This window comes from Littorina saxatilis, linkage group LG2, assembly GCF_037325665.1.
Source record: "Littorina saxatilis isolate snail1 linkage group LG2, US_GU_Lsax_2.0, whole genome shotgun sequence".
NCBI lineage: Eukaryota > Metazoa > Mollusca > Gastropoda > Littorinimorpha > Littorinidae > Littorina > Littorina saxatilis.
In genome coordinates, this window is record NC_090246.1 from 33,871,608 (window position 1) to 33,895,413 (window position 23,806).

A 23,806-nucleotide genomic window follows, 5' to 3' on the forward strand; every position below is an offset into this window, starting at 1 on the left:
GCTATATAGGTAAATTGTTTCATTTTACTATTTCAAGATATATATATTGTGGTTATTGGAATAAATAAATAAATAGAATGTGAGGGCAATCAACAATTACTGAAAGGATAAAATGTAAACATTCTGATACATGTATAAGTCAAAACATGGACGAAGTTTTTCAATTGTAAACATTTGTCACCATTCAAAATCTTCTTTCCGGTGGATAGCTTTGCAACTTTCGGGATCTTATGCCTGCGCGCAATAAGTACTTCAAGTAAAATGACTGAACATTACAAGCAGTTCTTCAAATGTCATTCAGCTCTCTGGACACAGTTTAAAAAGACCGTCATTAGTTTTTGGCGATTTGCATTTTTTTTTAAAGCATGGAAAAACAAGATTATTGCAAGTACTGCAAAAGTCGTATTTGCATTTATTCATGTACCCCTGGTGAGTATAGTCAAATAAAACTTTGGGATTTTTGTTATTGCAACTGAAGTCAAATAAAACTTTGGGATTTTTGTTATTGCAACTGAAGTCAAATAAAACTTTGGGATTTTTGTTATTGCAACTGAAGTCAAATAAAACTTTGGGATTTTTGTTATTGCAACTGAAGTCAAATAAAACTTTGGGAATTTTTTTTATTGCAACTGAAGTCAAATAAAACTTTGGGATTTTTTTTATTGCAACTGAAGTCATGCATTTTGGGGATCTGCGAGGATCATGTCCTATGACCAACTGTGCAATACTACCACACACGTAAATCAAAACAAAAAAGTGAGGGGTTTAAAACAAAAACAAATCCGGCGAGTTGCAATAAATCTGACAAAAATGCCTGTCATGTTCAGACATTTTACTTGCAGTATCTCTTGTCTGTATGCTTGATGGCATAAGATCCTGATAGTTTCAAAGCAATTCACTGGGTCATTGCTCAAGGACATCTTTTGTTTGTTGTGACACAATAATATTTCGTTTGCGACCCCTTACGCGATTAATTGACACATACATCATTCAGAAAACCGCATCACGGTGGCCGAGTGGTAAGGCGTCCGCCCCGTGATCGGGAGGTCGTGCCCCGGTTCGAACCCCGGCCGGGTCATACCTAAGATTTTAAAATTGGCAATTTAGTGGCTGCTCCGCCTGGCGTCTGGCATTATGGGGTTAGTGCTAGGACTGGTTGGTCCGGTGTCAGAATAATGTGACTGGGTGAGACATGAAGCCTGTGCTGCGACTTCTGTCTTGTGTGTGGCGCACGTTATATGTCAAAGCAGCACCGCCCTGCTATGGCCCTTCGTGGTCGGCTGGGCGTTAAGCAAACAAACAAACAAACAAACATCATTCAGAAAGGTGTAACACAAGTAGTACACAAAACGACCCTTCCTAGATGGACAATGGATGGGACTTTCTTTTATGCTAGTGTTGCCTAATTTTAGTCTTTGTCGATTCTTTGGAAGTTATACCTTAGAATCTGTAAGATCGACTTTGGGGGGTGCCTTCATTTGAGCGGCTTTTAGGTGACCCTTCTAGAAAGAATTTTCAGGCAGAAACGTGTGCAAGCTTAAGTGACATATTGTGCATTCGAACTCGTTAACTGAGATACAAAAAGTGTTTGACAAGTTTATTTTTATATTATTAATTTCATCGAAGTGTCGCACGTTTTAAGTGAAATATTTTTTTCATCCTGCGTCGTCTTATATCTTTCGGAAAATTTGCAGAAGTTACATATGGCTTTTATGTTCATACTTTAAAGAGGGTTTGTTCTTAGAGACAACCCGGACAAAATATTCCTATAAACAGATAGTTAAAGGGATACTATATATTGATCTGACCGTTTTGGAGGAGTTTCTGGCAAATTTTGAGGAATCTGAAGAATCTAAGGAATCCACTGCACACGACACGGTTTGCTCGAAAACACACCACAAGTATGGTAATTAATTAGAAAATTAAACTAGACTTACGCTAGGAAGTTGAAGTTTAATTGAAATTATTAAGAGTCTATTGACAGGAACGGAGGAGTTACGTGAGTATTGTGCGCGCATGAGCAAGAAGTCAATGTTAAGAGCTGTGTGTGGTCACTAGACTGACGACTTATAGGGAGGGTCAGTTTATTGAATCATCATAAATCTACTGACAAGGGAGGGACGTAACTCCTCCGTTCCTGTCAATAGACTCTTAATAATTTCAATTAAACTTCAACTTCCTAGCGTAAGTCTAGTTTAATTTTCTAATTATTATTCATCTATTGACTACGTCACTACGTAGTCACGTGAGACTTCAGAAACAGTCTATGTGAACTCACACTCAATCAGACAATTAAAGAGTTCTAACTTTTATTCTCAAAGTAACCATCAAGAATTATCTGACCAAAATTTGAAACAGAAACATCTTTCTTGTAGAACTTAACAAACACTCTGTCACTTGCCCAACTACCAGCTTTGAGTATAGTTTTCAAGGGCACACTCTAACTCGCACTTCGTGTGGAATGTGCTGTGTATTTCTTTGTGTCTATGCCAGCACTCCGTAACACAGCTTTGATCCACCTGGAAAAAGTCTGTTTTCCTACAGCACAATGAGGTTTTGAATAACTGATGAAGAGTTGCTTCCCTTTCCTTAAGGGCTTAGTTACAGTCAAATATTTCTTCAAGTGACGTACAGGACAGAGTTTCTCATTATCTGTGAATTCGAGTATTTCAGCAGGTTCTGTGTGAAACCCAGGTTTAGTAGTCTTATGCTTGCTTGAAAACACTATCACACACTTCTGATCAAAAACTCTGATATCATCCACCATTAAAGAATGTAGAGCATGTCCCCTTTGACCTGTGACTAAAGCTACTAAGGCCAAAAAAAAAAACAGGTGTGGTTACGGTAACATAGCCAAAAAAAATAGGGTAGGTAGGTAGGCAATCACTTTTTTTTTTTTTTTAACTTTTTTTTCTAATGTGTACAAATTAAACCTACTTGACAGGGAAATAAGTGTGCGACTCGGGCGCTTTCGCTTTCATTGCGTTTTTTGCACTCGGTTTTTTTTTTCTTTTTTCTTTTTTGACAAATGTAATAAAAAGTTATAGGATCGGCCCCTAAAAATAGGGTAGGTCGGGTTACCGTAACCACACCTATTTTTTTTTTTAGGCCTAACATACACGTTTTCAGTGTCAGTTCCTTCAAAGAAAGTTCATGCAGTTGATGAAGCTTGTCAAAATAGTCTAATACAACATTCACATTCCAGGTGTCAGTATACTTAGGGAAAGAAGGTCTTTCTTCAAAAACACCTTTAATCACTCTGCACACAACTGGATGACTTCCTATCGTCTGACCCGATAGCATGGGTAAGTAAGCTGACAACGCACTACGGGCAGAATTGACAGTACTATAACCTGCTCCAGCGTCAAACAGCGAAGCAAGAAAGTTAGCTACTCTTGCAGGTGAAGCTATGTCAGCATCAAAACTATTCTCTGAAGCATAAGATCGCCATTTTGAAATATAGCAGTTATACACAGCTTGAGTCGATGATCTGAAAGACTGAATCATCAGGTCTGCAGCACGTTGTGAGAAGCCTTCCTGGAGATAGCGTTCCCTGATACATTGCATACCAGAAGTCGAAGGGAACGATGAAGAGGGTGCAGTATGCCCGGGTGAGAAGGTAGCGTCAAGAGTTCCTTCCCTTCCATCTCCACTGGTTCCTGGATCAGGAGATTGTTGAGCAGAGGCCACCAAACCTGCGTCGTCCAGCGTGGAACCACCACCACTCCAATGCCCATGTCTTGACGAATCTTCATGAGAACTTGTGTGATAACACTGAAAGGAGGAAATGCATAAAACTCAACATTTCCCCAGTTCATGGAAAAAGCATCTACAGCAAATGCTTCTGGGTCTGGCTTGTAGGACACATACCTGTCCATTTGTTTGTTTAACCTGGATGCAAATAAGTCAATAGTAGGCTTCACCTGCAAAGAACTGAGAGCCTGAGTTAATACTGTCTCATCCAGCTTCCACTCTGTATCCAGATTTATTTTCCTTGATTCAGAATCAGCAGCAGTGTTATCTTTCCCTGCAATATGAGCTGCACTTAGCCAGATATCATGAGTGATGCACCACAGCCACATTGTATTGGTAATAGAGTCACACGTATCCGAATGACTAGTACCCATGTGATTGATACAGGCAACAGCCGTGGTATTGTCAACAAGAATGCGCACATGCTTACCAATAAGTTGATCCTGAAAGCACAGCAGTGCAAAGTATGCCGCTTTTAACTCAAGGTAATTAATATGGAACTGTGTTTCAACAGGCAGCCATAAACCACCTGACTGTGCGTCTCCAAGTGCACAGCCCCAACCTGTGAGACTAGCATCAGAAGAAAGAGTGATATCTGGTGCAGACTGGTGTATGTTGTTGTAAGAAGCCGACACATTATCTATCCACCACTGTAGTTCTGACTTTGCAGAAAAAGACAGACTCATGCAACAATCAAAATCCCCTTTACTGCTAGCAAGCGCTGCTTTTTTCTCCTTTTCAAGCTGTCTGTAGTATAGAGGCCCATATTTCACTGCAGGGAATGCCGCTACAATTTTCCCTATGACTTTGGCTAAGTATCGTATTGTCATTGAGAGTTTGGACATTGCAGTCTTACAACACGAAAGCAGGTCTGCACTCCTATCAGGTGTAAGAGTGGTAAACTTGGTTGTGTGACTCGATATCAAACGACAGTTTATGCCTCAAAGGATTTCATCCCCCAGTGCGTCTTGATAGGCCAGATGGATATGGAGGGGTAGCTGTTTATGTGAAAAACGATTTTATTTGCAAACCAAGGCCTGATTTGTTAATTCCAGGCCTTGAAGCAGTCTGGGTAGAAACTAAATTATTGCAAGAAACTGTGCTGGTTGGTTCATTTTACCGACCACCAGACTCTCGGATTGACTATTGGCACTTGGTTGACGAATCTGTAAAGCAAGTAATGAGAACACCACATAAATTTCTAATTCTTGGAGACTTTAACGAAGATTTTTTGAATAATCCATCTCCCCACTTTCTTAATTTAATACAAAAAAACAATCTGCACCAGCTCGTTACTGAACCCACACGTATTACAGAAACTAAATCCTCATGCATCGATCTGATCCTGACCACGAGTATAAACTTAATCAGTGAAGTTGTAGTGTTACCCCCCATTTGTAGTGACCATTCTGTGCCATGTGTAAAATTAACGTCACAGAGATTAAAAAAAGGTCAGTTCAAAAGGACTATATATAATTATGCCAAGTTAGATGTTGATACATTTTTGTTTGAATTGAACAAAATTGATCTTTTGAACACAGTTTTAAATGCGTCCATTGACGAAGCTGCTGCCTTGTTTTCTGAACATTTATTCCGTGTTGCAAAAACATGTATGCCTGTTAAGATAATAACAGTACGTGAAGATGATGCCCCATGGATGACTGAACATATTTTACAATTACGAAACGCAAAAAATTGTATACATCAAGTTGCTAAGCGCTTAAATACACCTGAGCAGTGGGCATTATTCCGCCTGACTAGAAATCAGTATACAGATGAAATTCGTAAAAGAAAAAGAGATTATTTTCTAGAACTTGATGAGAGGATAAATTGTAAACAGAACTTCGGAAGCAAAAATTGGTGGCAACTTGTTAATTCCTTCTTGAAGAAAAAAGGTGTTGCATGTAACGAAATTCCACCGCTAGAAGATAATGGAAAAATTATTGATAACATTTGTGAAAAAACGATTTTGTTTAATAATTATTTTGAAAGCCAGTCTAAAGTTGAAAATCCAGACGATCCCCTGCCCGAGGCAAATTGGTGTAATACATCTTTATCGACTTTTGAATTAACAGAAGCTGAAGTTGTCCAAGTGTTAAGGAATTTAAATTTATCCAAGGCCGTGGGCCCTGACGGAATACATAATAAATTGCTTGTAGATGGATTACCTGTTATCGTTCCACCGCTTACAGTTCTCTTTAACAGATCCTTGTCTGAGGGTGTTTTTCCAGTTGTCTGGAAAACTGCCCACATTACGCCCATTTTTAAGAAAGGCGATAGGAGTGCTTGTTCCAACTACCGTCCAATCTCTTTGCTGAGTTGTATTGGGAAGGTGCTTGAAAAATGTATACAAATCCGTGTGTTTGGTTATTTGAAAAATTATGATTTGATTACACACTGCCAATCTGGTTTTATTGCTGGTGATTCGACTGTTTATCAACTATTGAGTATATATGATGATTTTTGTGTTGCACTTGATAAAAACATTATGTCACAGGCAATATTTTTTGATGTATCCAAAGCTTTTGATAAAGTCTGGCATCGCGGTCTGCTCCACAAGCTTGAGGCGATAGGTATAAGAGGTCCCTTGCTTGTTTGGTTTGAACATTACTTGAGCGATCGCAGACAAGCAGTAGTATTGAAAGGAACCAAATCAAGTTATGCTACCCCTTCTGCTGGTGTCCCTCAGGGTTCTGTCTTAGGACCTCTTTTATTTCTCATTTATATTAACGATATTGGTGTTGGTCTTGAATCAGTGTTGAAACTCTTTGCAGACGATACGAGTATGTATTTAAGTTTAGATAACGATGATGTACGAGCAGAGATTTTGAATTCTGATTTGGATAAAATTCGCACATGGGCTTCTAAATGGAAAGTCACTTTTAATTGTCAAAAGACAGAATTGTTGGACATTTGTAGGCAACAAAATGTTTTACTTCCACCATTGTATTTCGAAGATGCACACTTAGTTGATGTTGAAAATCACAAGCACCTTGGCGTCATTCTACAAGGTAATTGTAAATGGGATTCCCACATAAAAAGTCTAATTGCTAAATGTAGAAAGTCAATTGCGTGTTTTGGTTTATTCAAGCATCGTTTAAACAGAAAATCACTTGAAGTTATATATAAATCCTTTATGTTACCATTGTTTGATTATGCGGACGTTATCTGGGATAACTGTACACAGTGTTTGGCAGACGAGTTGGAGACATTGCATCTCGATGCAATCCGAATCATTGTAGGTGCAGTACGTGGCACAAGCCACCAAAAACTGTATAACGAATCGGGTTTTGTGCCCCTGAAAGAAAGGCGACGTCGTCATAAACTTTTGCTGTATTATAAAATTGTAAATCGTTTAACCCCAGAATATTTATATTCCAAACTGCCGGTCCTGGTTTCCGATGTAAATCCTTACCACAGACGACGCCCTCTTGAACGTAAGTTTCCATTGTGCAGAAGTGAGTTATATAAATCTTCATTTTTTCCTTCAACGACAGCTTTGTGGAATAATCTTCCAGAAAATATACAACAAACGCAGTCAGTTGGTGAATTTAAAAGGTATTTGACCGATGGAGATGTTGTTGTTCCACAGTATTATTATTTAGGCAACCGCCAGGGACAGGTACTTCACAGCAGGTTGAGATTAAACATGAGCGATTTGCAACAAGACTTAGTTAACCGACACCTCTCTGATAATTTAGAATGTACGTGTGGAGCATGCCCGGAAGATTCTGAACATTTCTTGTTACACTGTCCAAAATTTAAAGAACATAGAACCATTTTATTCAATAGTCTGCCAACACACGTTCTGGACTGCAAAACACTCTTGTTTGGAAATACTGATTTAACTATATCTTTGAACACGAAAATATTCTCTGTTGTACAAGACTATGTTATGTTAACTAATCGCTTCGGCTGATATTATATTAACTGTGCAATTGATGTAGCCAGGCATTCTCTCCCTCCCTCTCTCTCTCTCCCTCTCCCTCCCTCTCTCTCTCTCTCTCTCTCTCTCTCTCTCTCTCTCTCTCTCTCTCTCTCTCTCTCTCTCTCTCTCTCTCTCTATCTTTACCCTATTTGTATAAAATATAATTAAAGATTATCAAGATAAGTGTTGAAGCTATCACTTGTTCGTCATGTTTTGCTATCTGAATGTGTATTGATTATAAGTTCAAGAACGTGTCCATAAGCAATCTGCTTGTTAACGTTCTCAATGTTGTTATTGTTTGAAACGTGTGTATGAGAATTTGAATAAACACGCTTAAACCAAGAGTGGTAATCATCTGCTTTGAATCTATGATTACCCCAAAATACTGAACACAATGGCTGGGCTCAAGCACTGACTTTCCTGGGTGAACAATGAAACCAACTGATCGCAATAGTTGCACTGTATCAATCACATTTTGCATACATGCTAGTCTTGTCTCAGCAAGTAACAGAGAATCATCCAGAACAAGAAGAGCAAACGCTCGATCGAGTCACTTTCGCAGTTCTGAATATTATATGAGGCATCAGATGGACAGGAAGAAATTGCTATTCACAACACAATGAGTCACGTTCACATAAAATTTGAGCCCGGTCACTTTTATAGTTTCCGAGAAAAGCCCAACGTTAAGTTGTGTGTTGCCGAACAGAAAAGGCTAGTTATCTCCCTTGTTTTTCTGATAACGTTCGTAAAAGGCTACAGATGTAAATACTTTGATGTAAAGAATAATCCTACAAAGTTTCAATCACATCCGATGAACTTTGTCAAAGATATAAAATGTCTAATTTTTCCTTTGACGCTGACCTGTGACCTTGAAAAAGGTCAAAGGTCAACGAAACCATCGTTAAAGTGTAGAGGTCATTGGAGGTCACGACTAAACAAAATATGAGCCCGATCGCTTTGATAGTTTCCGAGAAAAGTCCAACGTTAAGGTGGTGTCTACGGACGGCCGGCCGGACGGCCGGCCGGACGGCCGGCCGGACGGCCGGCCGGACAGACTAACACTGACCGATTACATAGAGTCACTTTTTCTCAAGTGACTCAAAAACGGTGGACAGATGACCTTTCTCTCTCAAGGTAGCAAACACAGGCTTCAACAATTTTGTAAATTTGCGTGGAGCAAGTGCGAGACCATTTGGCATGCATTTAAACTGCCACATCTTACCATCCCATTCAAACCTCAAAAACTTTTTGTGGCCTTCAAAGATTGGTACAGAATAGTATGCATCCTTCAGGTCTATGGAAGCCATGAAACAGTCTTGCGTCACCAATTTCAACGCAGCAGCTTGTAGCGTTTCCATCTTAAAATGATGGTAAGCTATGTCTCTGTTCAAACACTTTAGGTTAAGAATCATCCTGTGTGTGCCATCTTTCTTTGGCCGTGTAAAAACAGGTGAAACAAACTGCCCCGGTTCAAATTCGCACTGCTCTATCACTCCTTTTGCACTCAGCTTTTGAATCTCTGAATCAATTACTTTCACTTCCTGTTTGTTCAACAAAGGTTGGTTTTTAAATGGACTAGATCTAGGTGTTGATCTAGATTTATTAAACTCAAGGTGAACACCAGACACGGTTTGAATGATTTCAGGATCTGAGGTTAATGATTTCCAGATATCCAAGAACTGCTTTATTCTACCACCTTGAAAGAGAGAGGTCTCCATCTTTATATATCTGTGAGCAAAGAGGAGAGACATACAGATAGTTCTCTCACCTGAGAAGTGACAGCATCGTCATTTAGTTTCTCCTGGGGAACTGCGCTCTCTGACTGTTCTTTCCCCCAAACTGCCTCTTCTGACTCTGAAATCTGTTCTGCCACTGCGGCTGTCTCATGCCTAAAAAAGGCTTTCGACCATTGTTTTTCCACGGTTTGAAGTTGAACCCACGTCTATCCACATTCGCACCTGTACTCTGTGCATATCTGTCGAGCTCTTTGGCCTCCTTTAGCGAGTTTGACAAATTGTCACCGAACAACTGTTGGCTGCTAATTGGCACCGAGTCCGAACACAGCCCTATCATGTGTTTTGGGAGGTGTGGGCGTAGCGCATAGCGACGTCTTAGGGAGAGCTCTCTGCCGGCATGCCCAAGCATAGCGAGCGCATCCGAGTTAGCTTTGACAATGGCTTTACCGGTTTTCCCGTCTTTCATTGACTTTTCTCTCTGCGCTTTAAAAAGTGCCTGCGTGGATGACGTCACTGCAGTCGCGGCTTTTATCACAGCGCGTTGGATAGAGGCTAGCTTCAGGTCCGCCTTTTTTGCGTTCACGGGCAACAGTTTCCACACTTCAGTGTTTACTTTTGGCACTTGCAACTTCTGACAGTTGATGGGCCTTGGGTATAGATCTATCCTCTCAGCAAACTTATCTTCGCCCAGTCCTTTGGCAAACCGTTTATCAATCAAATCGGCCATTGAGGAGGCTACTGCGTCAGCAGTGATTTCTTCTCGGTCTAGTTCACCATCAATTTCTTTCATCAAATCTTCGTCCGAACAGACTATCGAGAGTACGTCATCCTCAACAAGGATTTCTCCATCAGACGAGTCTGAGCGATAATGACTATCAGATTCAGAATCCCCATTGCTCTCAGGCTGATTCGATTCGACCTTGCGCTTTTTCATGAGCGTCTTGCCCTTCTTTGCATTAGGAGCACTAGCCCCCTTTCTTTTGCAACCTTGAGGCTTTTCAGACTGTGATTCGACCAACTCAGGGCCTGTCTGTGCCTGTAACCTACTTTGCTGGCTCAGCAGCGTGGGGTTCGAGAGGGCAGCGAACCTCTTTTCCCACTTGGCATCTAATTGTTGCATCAAATCTTGGATAATTTGTTGATTCGCTTGTTCCGAGCTTGGCTTCGGATTAGGTCTATCTCCTGACTCAGCAGGCCCGGCTTTCTCATTATCATTCATTTCCGACACACAACACAGGTGGAACCGGTCACAAGCCCTCAACGATTTAAATCACTGTCATTTATGAAAAAAGGGGCAACTCACCTTACAAACGAATTCCAAACACAAAACGTTATTACACAAACACTTTGCAGTCGAAAAAGAATTAGTCCTGCACAAAACCAGTTCGATGAACCACGATTTAATCCATGGTGTGGAACAGCTCGTCCATTACCTTCAAGCTCTTACCGCCAATTGACTTCTTGCTCATGCGCGCACAATACTCACGTGACTACGTAGTGACGTAGTCAATAGATGAATAATAATTAAATCAAAGCGAGGGAATAAACTTCTAGGCAATGTTTCTATCCGTTTCTGAAAACAAAGTTATTCTAGAGTAGAAGCGCCGCCTGGCGACTTTACGACTAGCGCCCTCTATGATGCGGCGATTCTAGTGACAGCAAGTCAGGCGTACACAGATATCTTGCATCAAAGGAAGTATTGACTGCCTAAAATGGCTTGAGAAAAACAGCTATGGACGTTAAGGCCACTCGTGAAAGAAAAAAACACACACAAAAACGAGTGCATGTGGGAGAAGAAAAAGATGAGATGGGACTGTTGCTTTTTTCAAGTAATTATATTTGTATACAGGTAGTAAAAGGGATCGATACAATTGAATGTATGTGGAGCTTTGTGGAGTTGCTTTTTTGTTTGCTTATTCCGTTCTTTCAGTTCTGTGTGCTTATTCCCTTCGTTCAGTTCGGTGTGCTTATTCCCTTCATTCAGTTCGGTGTGCTTATTCCCTTCATTCAGTTCGGTGTGCTTATTCCCTTTATTCAGTTCGGCGTGCTTATTCCCTTCATTCTGTTCGGTGTGCTTATTCCCTTCATTCAGTTCGGTGTGCTTATTCCCTTCATTCAGTTCGGTGTGCTTATTCCCTTCATTCAGTTCGGTGTGCTTATTCCCTTCATTCAGTTCTGTGTGCTTATTCCCTTCGTTCAGTTCGGTGTGCTTATTCCCTTCATTCAGTTCGGTGTGCTTATTCCCTTCATTCAGGTCGTGTGCTTATTCCCTTGATTCAGTTCGGTGTGCTTATTCCCTTGATTCAGTTCGGTGTGCTTATTCCCTTCATTCAGTTCGGTGTGCTTATTCCCTTCATTCAGTTCGGTGTGCTTATTCCCTTCATTCAGTTCGGTGTGCTTATTCCCTTCATTCAGTTCGGTGTGCTTATTCCCTTCATTCAGTTCGGTGTGCTTATTCCCTTCATTCAGTTCGGTGTGCTTATTCCCTTTATTCAGTTAAAGAAAAATCGTTGACGGTACACATTTGTCTGGAATAATATGCGTGGAAAACCTGCGTCATATATTCATCGTTTATAATTTAAAATAAATGTCTTGTTCACTATTTGTTTTCAGGCCAAGCATAACATCATGACTGGACGCCACCCTGTCTTCCTTTACGTGTCGTTGCTGTTCTTCTGTCAGTACATACAAAGCTCTACGGCCACCCCCAAGTTTCTATACCAGGAAAAGAGCGTTCATTACCAGACTATACCAACACGCTGTACAGGTACAGAACAGCAGCAGAAATATTCAAAAGATGTATCATTTTGCAAGCCTGTCGCTGTGGCGAATAATGCGACAAATAAACCTATCATCATCACTGAAAAGGACTTCAACTGCTCTGAACCATTTGCTTTCTCGGCATATCCCGCCGAAAAATATATATTTTCATTCGTGTTGAATGTAACTTCCATGGTGCCTGACAATAATGACATCAAACATTGTGAATTTGTCGCCCAAGCCCCTGAATCGATGATATATAAAGTGATGGAAAGGAGATCTGTATCTGTAGTTAGTGATACGGGGTTACAGATAGTAAACGTGTTTGTTGAAGAAAACATTCAACTGCAAGAACTACAAAATGGGTACTTGTACACCACAAGTAACGTTCTGCTCCTGGGTATACCAAAGATAGGAGGAAAAGAGGGCGTAATTGAGTTCAAAGCTGTCCCAGCCTGCTACGGAAAATTAAACTCCATTCTCTACAGCGACTGTGAAGGTGAACTTGATTCTAATTGGTGAATAATTATCTTCCTCTCTGCCCCCCCCCCCTCTCTCTCTCTCTCTATCTCTCTCTGTCTCTCTCTCTATCTCTCTCTCTATCTCTATCTCTCTATCTCTCTCTCTCTCTCTCTCTCTCTCTCTCACTTTATTATCCTCGTTAAAGGCACAGTAAGCCTCCCGTAAACCAGCACAGATACGGTCAAGCTTTTACACACATTACAAACACCCTTTCATTTAAACACTCACCGATTGAGAACATCCAAGGTGCCCTCCTTAAAGAGCGAACAATTTTCAAAGAATTTATTTTTGCGTGGTTTATCTTACCCCTGAGCCATCGTGAACCCGTGTGATCCAGTTTCCCTTTTTCACAATGTAGTCGTCAGTTAGTCATTTGAATGCGACTCGATGTGGGCTTATCTACATTAGCACGTTTTTATGCACGAAACAAACGTCTGTGGTTCACAAGAACTCTCGCGATGGCTTTTGACTGTTGAGAGGAACGGCGATATGCATAAACCGTTGTCTGCTACGACCCTTGCGTGACCCTGCTTCCGGGCTTTTCTTTTTTCAAACTTTCAAAACTTCGAATTGTACTGATCTTGTCTTGATGAAAAAAGAATTCTTTTATGATTAAAGAATGTTTGTGTACCAAGCTGTCAATTTATTACTTAGATTTTAAAAGTTAGGTATAGCGCAAAAACGCACCACGGTCCAAAAACATTCTGATAATCATCGATCCACGGCTATCGCCAGTTTACATCGATAGAATGAGACCCGAAGGGAAGTAACTCATTTTTGACCTGAGTTCAGGATGGGTCCAAAAAGTGTTCGAGACAATCTGCAAAATTAATTCTTCAGTAAAAAATTGCTCGCTTTTTACGTAGGACACCTAGGATGTTCCCGTTTGGTGAGCGTTCAAATGGAAGGGTGTTTGTACTGTGTGTAAAAGCCTGACAGTATCTGTGATGGTTTACAGGAGGCTTACTGTCCGGGCGTGATTTCCGGTATTCGGAATATTCATAACAGCCGTCCAGCACCAAAACGAGGCGCCATTTTTCAGAGGAGCAAGTCCACGAAAATAAATTCTTTGAAAATTTCTCACGCTCGACAGAAAGCAGCCAGGATGTTCCCGTTCGGTGAGCGTTCAAATGGAAGTATACTCGTACTGTATGTAGACGCTCGGGGAGCTCTGTGATGGTTTACGGGAGGCTTACTGTGCCTTTAATAAGAAATTATGAAATGCGTAACAGCGATAATAAGTAGTTGGGCGGAGATGTGTATGCTATTTGTGTGACTTTCCCTGATTTTCAAGAGTTTTCGCTGTCAGTGTACTGTTTTTGACTCTGTACATGTGTGTGTTTGTGTGTGTGTTCGTTTGTTTGTGAGTGTGTGTGTGTGTGTGTGTGTGTGTGTGTGTGTGTGTGTGAGTGTGTGTGTATGTATGTGTGTATGTGTATTACTGTATGTATGTGTGTGTGTGTGTGTGTGTGTGTGTGAGTGTGTGTGTGTGTCTCTATGATTGTGTGTGTGTGTGTGTGTGTGTGTGTGTGTGTGTATTACTGTTTGTATGTATGTGTGTGTGTGTGTGTGTGTGTGTGTGAGTGTGTGTCTCTGTGTGTGTGTGTGTGTGTGTGTATGTGTATTACTGTATGTAAGTGTGTGTGTGTGTGTGTGTGTGTGTGTGTGTGTGTGTGCGTGTGTGTGTGAGTGTGTGTGTGTGTCTCTACGTGTGCGTGTGTGTGTGTGTGTGTGTGTGTGTGTGTATGTGTATTACTGTATGGATGTGTGTGTGTGTGTGTGTGTGTGTGTGTGTGTGTGTGTGTGTATGCGCGAAATGAGGAAACCAAGGAGGGGGGCGGGGGCAAAATGGGACGCAAAATAAGGTGTGGGACTTAAAGACTCCGGAAATAACTCTGTCGGCTTTGTATGGGTCGTGAAAGAGTAAATACTCTTGCTTTTCTTGAGGCAACCTGTCCACACGTGCTGCTTGTCAACGTGTTTAAGATATACCCCTCGCTAGTGACTGGATTACAATGTTACGCAAGAAACAATACTCATGGGTGTGTCTGAAACTCGTTAACAAGGAACATGCGTGGAAAGCTTTGTCTGGTGTCACAGGTAAATGAACTACAAACTCTACCTTCATTGGCTCTGTCGACGCTCGATTTTAATCATTTGCTTCAATTTATATAATAAACCGCCAACCGTCGTCAAGAATATTTTTCAATTCTTATTCTATAAGGTGTCAACTTTTTCTTTATTTTCTCAACTCGTAATACTTGTATTTTATTCATTTTAATTCATTCCAAATGTTTTAGTGATGTATTGAATATCAAATTTACAATGGGGTTGTATAATTATCAGGTACTTCCTGTGAACGATTTTCTACCACAATTAAACATTCTATTTTTTAGTATCATTACATCGGCTTTTCGGAAACCCCAATGGTCGATTGTATCACCGCACGTCGACTGTAGGTAATGGTGGAAAGCTACTTCTAATAAATGCACTTCTGTTGGTGTCGGTAATTTCATATCCGTGCTGAAAAACAATGTGACCTGGTGCAGTACAGGTAATACAAGTGATAGTGATTCAAAAATGGCTGCCTAAATGACGGGGTAAAAACGGTCATACACGTAAACATCCACTCGTGCAAAAACACGAGTGTACGTGGGAGTTTTAGCCCACGAATGCAGAAGAAGAAGAAGAAGAAGAAGTGATTCAAAAGAAGACAGAATAAAGAAAATACTAGCGAAATTAAAAACTAGAGTTTGTTCAAAACCTATCAGTAGGCAAACGCGCTTTCGGCATTTGCATTTTCCTAAGAGTTTAGATGTTCTATGTATATTCCCTGCGCTTACATGATTACACTGTGAAATTCAGTAGTTGTAGCTGGTAAAATATCTCTGTTGAAGACCGGTCTTCGGCATACCATAACTTAAACATATAATGTATGGTTTCACGGTTTTGCTAATTACTGGGTTCTAAGTCATCTTTTGCTACACGAGATGTACCCACTGTGTCTAACGAAAGATTGGTATACGTTTCTTATTGTTTGCAGGCTACATTCAAACACCAGACTGGGACAAAGGGCGGAATTTCCCTCCGAACTTCGACAGTTGCGTGACACTGGAAATTCCCACTAACTTTACCATTATGATCAGTCTTGTCAGTCTTCATTTGGACAGAACACAAGATTGTTACTATAACGAATTTACTCTTCATATGGGTAACGACTGCCGTGAAATCGGACAAAAAATATGTGACGTTGGAGACCTCGATCCGACAATCGTTGACAATGAGACAGCTGTGTCTTTCAAATTCAAAAGCAGGTGGGGAATACAGATGAGGGGATTCAGACTGCTGTATTCCTTCCATCCAAACTGGGCCACACCCAAACAACTGCCTGGTGGAAAGTGGAACTGCAGTGGTTCATCCTTTGATGACTTCCAGCAGCACTTCGTCTGCAGTTCGAATGTTTATTGTTCTGACGGGCGGGACAAAAATGTGTGCGACGCAGGGAAGCATTGTGGCGACAACATCGTAAAAATATCAGGAGAAAGCTGCTATCGAGTCGTACGACCTTCCGCAAACTACACATGGACGCAAGCTTGTCAATACTGTGCAAGCTTTGGTTCACAACTGGCTGATCTAACCAGTGAAGACGAGTCGCTTCTGAGGACTCAAAATGTGTCCTTGTCCGACATAAACGTTTTCTCCGGGTTCAGATTGGCTCCTCCAACCACACCTGAAATGTAATCTCTATTTCTTGCTGATATGAAAGGAACCAACGTAAAAGTCAGACTTATTATTAAAATGTAAAATTATTCTTTAAGAAAGAATTGTGAGTAAGGTGCAGATTAAACCCTGGTAATGTGGCGACGATTAGCTAAATCCCTGTAAAGTAAATACAAGCGGACCCGCTTACGAGACGCTCGCTTACAACATTGTCCCCTCTTTGGCCAAGTATTTAAAAAAAATGTGAATGTCATGAAGCTTGTATTAAATCTGTTTTAACATGAATCTTTAGCTTTAAGAAGGGTGTCTACAAGAGGTACCGTTTCAGATAAGGCTTGGTTATAGGTTTCGAGCCTGCATATTGTACTAACTTTGGAGGATAGTGCTGAGGTATAAGCAGATTGAGAAACGTTGTATTTGCAATGTGAGCTTCCAATACAGTGCTAGTGATCTAGTGTTTTATTTTTAGATGGGATATCAGACCAATAAATACTGCAGAACAAAAAACCCAGGAAATAACACATTAATTGTGCATATCCACATCTAATCCACATACATTTAGTTAACACATAACTGTTCGCCTTATGGCTAAGTGGTCGACATACAAGAGAAGTTTGAAGTCCTCAAGATGCGACATGGGCAGAAGGAGACCCTAAATAGTACCGTTGACACAAATCTCAATTGCCAAGAGTTTAGAGGCGATAACAAAACCATTAGGTGAGTCTGAACGACATTGAAGCTCACCTGTTTAAATAGAGAAATGTTCTGAAATGAGTCATGTATAATTTATACAACTATGGCTGGTATTCACAATAATCGACACCTAATTGGTCTCCAAACCCAAATTTCTCGATCGCATCTAAAATGAAATATTTGGAATTGTTGTCAAAAGCACGACAAACATCGACTGACTGTCAATAAAACTCCAGGTTGTATTAATCAATTTGTTTACAATAACGATGGTTTAATCAATAAAATCTGATGATTTTACTAAGCCATGTACACTTAATTAGCTTAATTTTTATTGATGATATTACTGAGTACCGTGGAAAAGTATTTTATGTCTATATAAAAAAACAAGTCGCGTAAAGCGAAAATACAATATTTAGTCAAGTAGCTGTCGAACTCACAGAATGAAACTGAACGCAATGCCATTTTTCAGCAAGACCGTATACTCGTAGCATCGTCAGTCCACCGCTCATGGCAAAGGCAGTGAAATTGACAAGAAGAGCGGGGTAGTAGTTGCGCTAAGAAGGATAGCACGCTTTTCTGTACCTCTCTTTGTTTTAACTTTCTGAGCGTGTTTTTAATCCAAACATATCATATCTATATGTTTTTGGAATCAGGAACCGACAAGGAATAAGATGAAAGTGTTTTTAAATTGATTTGGACAATTTAATTTTGATCATAATTTTTATATATTTAATTTTCAGAGCTTGTTTTTAATCCGAATATAACATATTTATATGTTTTTGGAATCAGCAAATGATGGAAAATAAGATGAACGTACATTTGGATCGTTTTAAAAAATTTTATTTTTTTTTTACAATTTTCAGATTTTTAATGACCAAAGTCATTAATTAATTTTTAAGCCACTAAGCTGAAATGCAATACCGAAGTCCGGGCTTCGTCGAAGATTACTTGACCAAAATTTCAACCAATTTGGTTGAAAAATGAGAGCGTGACAGTGCCGCCTCAACTTTCACGAAAAGCCGGATATGACGTCATCAAAGACATTTATCAAAAAAATGAAAAAAACGTTCGGGGATTTCATACCCAGGAACTCTCATGTCAAATTTCATAAAGATCGGTCCAGTAGTTTAGTCTGAATCGCTCTACACACACACACACACACACACACACACACACACACACACACACACACACGCACATACACCACGACCCTCGTTTCGATTCCCCCTCGATGTTAAAATATTTAGTCAAAACTTGACTAAATATAAAAAGCGTACCTGTTATTCCATGACCTCTTCCAAGGTGAAAAGAACTTTGCCGTCCTCTGGTCGCTATCTATCCCAATTGGCTTTGCATTGTTTTGTTGCAAAATGTAAATCATACTTGGTGTTTTTTCCACCTTCATGTATGAATAAAACACAGGGACGGACCTGCTTTCTGGACCTCTTTCAATGAAAGCGACCTCAACTCCCGTCCTGAGTTATCTGTTTGTGTCACAAGGGTCATATCCTTCAAGATGTTTACAAAAAGATACTCTGTTTATTTCATTCTTTTGTCTCTGAACAGAATCGAGGAACTCTTTTCGTTTTGCTTTCTTCCTGCTGGAATGGCAGTGAAAAAAAAACGCAATTAAACTTTCAAGAATTTTGCAATCAGGTGGTCAAAAGTCTAACGAAGGCTTATTTTCCAACAAAAAATCAACAATCACATTATTAAGAAAAACAAGATAACATTTATCTATAACTTATGCTTGGTATAATAGGAAGGTTACCGACCGTGCAATATATAAAAAAAAATTACACTAGCACTGAAATATATATTTCCATCAATCGGTTATCTCTGTAGGGTACTAATACAATAACTGTTGGTAAGAAATATTGAAATAAAGCCAATAAGCTATGAAGAGACTCTTCCCGGTAAAAGAAACTTTAACGCTTGCATAAAACAGGTGCCACTGTAAATATTTAAATCATCATTCAATTGCATAAAATTCACAATTACAATCTTTGTATGCTTATAACTTACAATATCAAATTCGTTATTTAAGATAAATCATAATCAACACAAATCATCTGCTCACCACCTACCTTTTCAAGACACGCATTTACTTGTGTCCAGATCCTCCGAAAGCGGCGTATGGCTGCCTAAATGGCGGGGTAAAAACGGTCATACACGTAAAATTCCACTCGTGCAAAAACACGAGTGTACGTGGGAGTCTAAGCCCATGAACAAAGAAGGAGAAGAAGACTTGTGTCCAGAAATGGGTCTTTGTTCCATACATTTTTCAGAAAAGACGTACTTACCGTAGGAAAATTCGTTTTCAAATTAAACTTTCAAACATAAAATTTAATGTCCTTTCTGTTTTAAACACCAATGCTTCATCTACATCATAATTCTTTATCAAATGTAGAATTGCATCGATTCTTTAACATGAAAATGAGGAATGAAACCGTCTTTGAAATTAAAGTTTTCATGTCATGTGAAAAGCGACACTCTGGTTTTTCCAAACGTAAACTGTACTTGCTGAATTCAGATTAGTCGCCTTTCAGAACATTGGAACAACTCATTGAGAGAAAAAATATATAGAATAAAAACCTTGCTAAGCCATTGTGATCCATCGTTTACAGGTATCAGTCCACGTGGATAGGATTTGATGACGTCTTGGCTGTGCGGTTTAACATTAACATTACTGAGTCCAGACAAAAACAATACTGCAGCATGAAAAAAGAAGGATTGAATCAAGCACTCTCAGGCATTTCCTGTGACAAAGGCATGAATGCAACCTTTGTTTGCAAAACAAAATTAGGAAGCGCGGCTAAAAACACCAGTGACAAACTAATCACACTCCCGAGACCTCAACTTTCTACTGAGAATATTACATGTGTCAACAACCACACAACACATAACTTTCTGGTTTGTGATGTGTCAACGAATTGCTCAGCAGTGGATATGTTTTCGAGCATTGCCTGTTCCGAAACGTTTTCTCCAGCGATCCCGTTTTTCACGTGCAAACACCATGAACAGCGTATCCCGTTCACTCTGGTGTGTGATCATCGAGATGACTGTTGTGACGCCAGCGATGAGGACTTTTGTCACTTTCCAGCCTGCTCCAGAAAGACTGACATCACTTGTGGAAATGAAAAACAGGTATAGTTATGTCCTGTTTCTGTTTGTTTGGTGAACGTGGATTAGTGTTTTTTTTTCTTCTTTTACATTCGGGCTTTTCTCGTAGTTTCGGATCAATGGAATCATAATAGATAACCATAACAATGAAAATACATTGTGTGAGGACGGATGCATGTACATTGATTAAATGCCCCACAGGGATGTGCTTGAATAGGTCGATCTGAAGATATCTTTTTGAGACCGCAATACTACAGCCCCTTTTTGCCTTCAACCTAAGTGACGCACCTGAGACGTAATGTTAGGGGGCTGGCATATCATTATGTCATGTTGCTTGTACATAATTATGTCATATTATCCGCGTTTACTTCATTTGTGTCACGGTATCTATGTGCCACCAACAATAACCACAATAAAAATGCTTTGATTTCAATCAGTGCTGCTGGTACTGCTGAGCTGAGCTGAGCTGATATGATTGACATTCAGATTAACACGTAAATTACAATTTAAGTCATGCAAAATACATGCAAATCTTCTGATTGTGGTTTAAATCAAGACGAACATCGCACGTAACACACACTTAGCCTGTGAACCAGTTTAGGGAACATCCACTCCTGGCCTTGTTGTAGGTAATCTTGATGATTTTAGGTCATAATTATTGAGTCCTGACTTCGATCCGGGTCACCATGATCATGACTTCATGTCGGTTTACAGTGAGGTGGCACATACACACGGTGACACACCATATTCATGACTTTCTGACCCTAGCTGGCATCATAAAGTCGGCGTGGGCCTCATTTGTCCAATCAGAAAATACCCTCCTTCGTATCTTCTGCAACTGCATTGGGAACCTACATGTACCGACATTTCAGATGTTCTGTAAATTCCCAGTTTTTTTACACATTTTTGAGCATGATTTAAGCAAACATGTTGTATCTCTAATGTTCTTGCGTGGATTTAAAATGCCTACCTGTCAATTGACACTTTTGCTGAACACTTTGGGCAGCTAAGGTGTTTTGGTATGACATGGCTTCCTGGCAGACTGAAATGACTCCTCTTCCAGACAAAATTTAGTTGATAAATGAAACCGCAACATACTAGGGGGGGGGGGGGGGGGGGGGTTGGTATGGACACCTTACAATGTCACGGAAAGAAAGTCGTGACTAGCACATTTTTTTGTTTTTGTTTTTTTGCAGTGCATCGCCAGACACCAGAGATGTGACAAGGTAGCCCATTGTGTTGACAAGAGCGACGAAGACAAGTGTGGTAACATTATCAGAGAAGGAGATATTAGTTCTAATACACTGGAGCCATTTGCCGTGGTTGACTTTACCGGTTTAGGTAACTTTACCGTGAAAAGTTGGAACGACACCACATGCCCAGAGACCCACTTTCAGTGTCCACCTGACGGGTACTGCATGCCGGTGTACGTGCGGTGTAACGAAGTCAATGACTGTCCAGGGAAGGAAGATGAGATTGACTGTGACCACTACACCTGTCCAGGATTCTACCGCTGCCGCGATTCAAAGATCTGTCTTCACCACGATCACCTGTGTGACGGCGTGTTCCACTGTCCGCAGCGTGACGACGAGCTCCTGTGTAATTTTACCTGTCCTGAGAACTGCACATGCTACGGTCATGCCTTTATTTGTACAGCGCACTTTTCAGCAGACCAGTATGGGGAACTACGCTACCTTAGCGCGCCACACACCGGCATGGCTCTGAGTAACGTCTCCAGCAACAGATTTTTGATCCATCTTGAACTGCAATTCTGCGGTATTTTTGAAATAGGAAAGCTGGACCTTCCTAACCTACAATATCTCGACCTCAGTTACAACTATCTCGAGAACATTACAAGCACTGATCTGAGTCAGCTGCACAATTTGCGCGTTGTCTCCTTTGCGTTCAACTTTTTGCTGATTACCGACTCCTTGTTTGACGGACAAGAAACATTTTCAAATCTGTATGACGTGAATTTTGCTGGTGCATATTTTCAGGAACACGGGAACCCTTTTTCGTCTAATTTTCCTAATCTGATCAAATTGAACCTTAGTTTGACCAAGCATGCTTCCAGTTTTCGGTTTCCCAAAGAGCTACGTAAGCTTGACCTTAGAAAATGTTCTAAGCTAACGTTTACCCGTGATGAATTGGAAGGTTTTCCAAAACTTGAATACCTTTACACTGACAACTACGAACTCTGCTGCAAAACTATTTCACTACAAAAAGTCGACCCAGAAAACTGCCACGCGCCCAAAGACGAGCTATCGTCTTGCGATGCCCTGTTGAGTTCTGAAGAATACCGAGTGTTCTTGGCTGTGTATGCTGGTATGGCACTATTCGGTAACCTGGGAAGCTTCAGCTATCGGGTGTTCTTTGAAAAAGAAGCAGTCAAGATGGGGTTTGATGTGTTTGTTGCTCATTTGTGTGTGGCAGACTTCATGATGGGAGTTTATCTGGCAATAATCGGCGTGGCGGACAGGGCGTACTATGGAAACTACCTCTGGGAACATACAACCTGGAAACAGAGCGTAGCGTGCAAAGTGGCTGGCTTCTTGTCCTTGTTGTCAAGTGAGGTTTCAGCGTTCCTCATCTGTCTCATTACCCTTGAAAGATATCTAGTCATCAGCTTCCCGCATAAAAATCTACGTTTCAGCCGATGGTTAGCCCATGTGGCTTGCTTTAACATGTGGATCATTGGGGTACTCTTGGCTGCTGTTCCTCTCTTTCCAAAGTTTGAACACTGGAAATTCTACAGTCAGTCTGGTGTCTGCATCCCATTGCCCATTACCAGGCGAGATTTCCCTGGCAAGGATTACGTCTTCGGCATCATGATCGTCTTCAACTTCATTCTCTTCATACTCATAGCCATCGGGCAGCTTCTCATCTACCTGGCCATCCGCTCCAAGTCTGTGTCAGCAGGCAGGTCCAGCAACAAGTCCAAGGAGATGGCTGTGGCTCGCCGCCTCCTCGCCGTGGTCATGACCAACTTTCTTTGCTGGTTTCCTATCGGTCTGTTAGGCATTCTGGCAAGGTGTGGGGTGCCCATTCCAGGTGAGGTGAATGTGGCGATGGCTATCTTTGTGCTGCCCTTCAACTCGGCCCTCAACCCTTTTCTCTACACGTTCAGCTTGCTCATGGAACGACGCCGCAAAGCTCCGCGAAATCAGACGGCGCGTCCTTCTTCTCTGCAGTCTACGCAGAGTCAAGATACTCAGATGGTCTTGCGCAGTAAGACTCTTGACGAGGACGAAGCCTGGAAACTCTTCATACAGTTAGTGGAGGACGGAGTTTTGTCGCTGGATCGCGTACGAGACCATGTTAATGACACTGGCAATTAATGGAGCCCTGTGACTGTAAGGTTCTCTCCCTCAGTCTCCTTGGTAGTATTTCCAGTGAACGATTCTTCCCTCTAATCGGGCCCCTGATTAAGGTACATTTTCTGATAACCGTATTTGGTTTTTAGTACACGACAAAACATTTCAGAAATCGACTTTGTGATGTTGTTATTTTTCTACCTGTAACAAGCTGTTTTGCTTGTATGGACCAGTATTGTAAATACCGATTTTAAGGG

The 23,806-nt window shown here is 40.8% G+C and overlaps 2 protein-coding genes across 2 annotated transcripts; one reads left to right on the forward strand and one right to left on the reverse strand.

Annotated features, from left to right (window-relative positions):
* Nucleotides 1-2,292: 2,292 nt before the first annotated feature.
* On the reverse strand, nt 2,293-10,674 carry LOC138958811 (uncharacterized). Its single transcript, XM_070330106.1, has 2 exons — nt 9,450-10,674; nt 2,293-3,774 (listed from the first exon to the last, which is right to left on the reverse strand). Exon 1 carries the CDS (start codon nt 10,634-10,636, stop codon nt 9,473-9,475), a length of 1,164 nt encoding a protein of 387 aa, XP_070186207.1. The 5' UTR covers nt 10,637-10,674; the 3' UTR covers nt 2,293-3,774; nt 9,450-9,472.
* Nucleotides 10,675-16,026: 5,352 nt separating this feature from the next.
* LOC138952717 (G-protein coupled receptor GRL101-like) lies at nt 16,027-23,573 on the forward strand. Its single transcript, XM_070324428.1, has 2 exons — nt 16,027-16,224; nt 21,432-23,573. The coding sequence occupies exons 1-2, from the start codon at nt 16,027-16,029 to the stop codon at nt 23,571-23,573; spliced, it is 2,340 nt and encodes a 779-aa protein (XP_070180529.1).
* Nucleotides 23,574-23,806: the final 233 nt, after the last annotated feature.

Excerpts from the sequence above, each read along its gene's own strand:
- LOC138958811 (XM_070330106.1), bottom strand. The coding sequence starts at position 10,636 with ATGAATGATAATGAGAAAGCCGGGCCTGCTGAGTCAGGAGATAGACCT.
- LOC138952717 (XM_070324428.1), top strand. The coding sequence starts at position 16,027 with ATGAGGGGATTCAGACTGCTGTATTCCTTCCATCCAAACTGGGCCACA. Across the intron at positions 16,225-21,431 it reads AGCATTGTGGCGACAACATC|TGCATCGCCAGACACCAGAG; the intron begins GTAAAAATATCA and ends GTTTTTTTGCAG.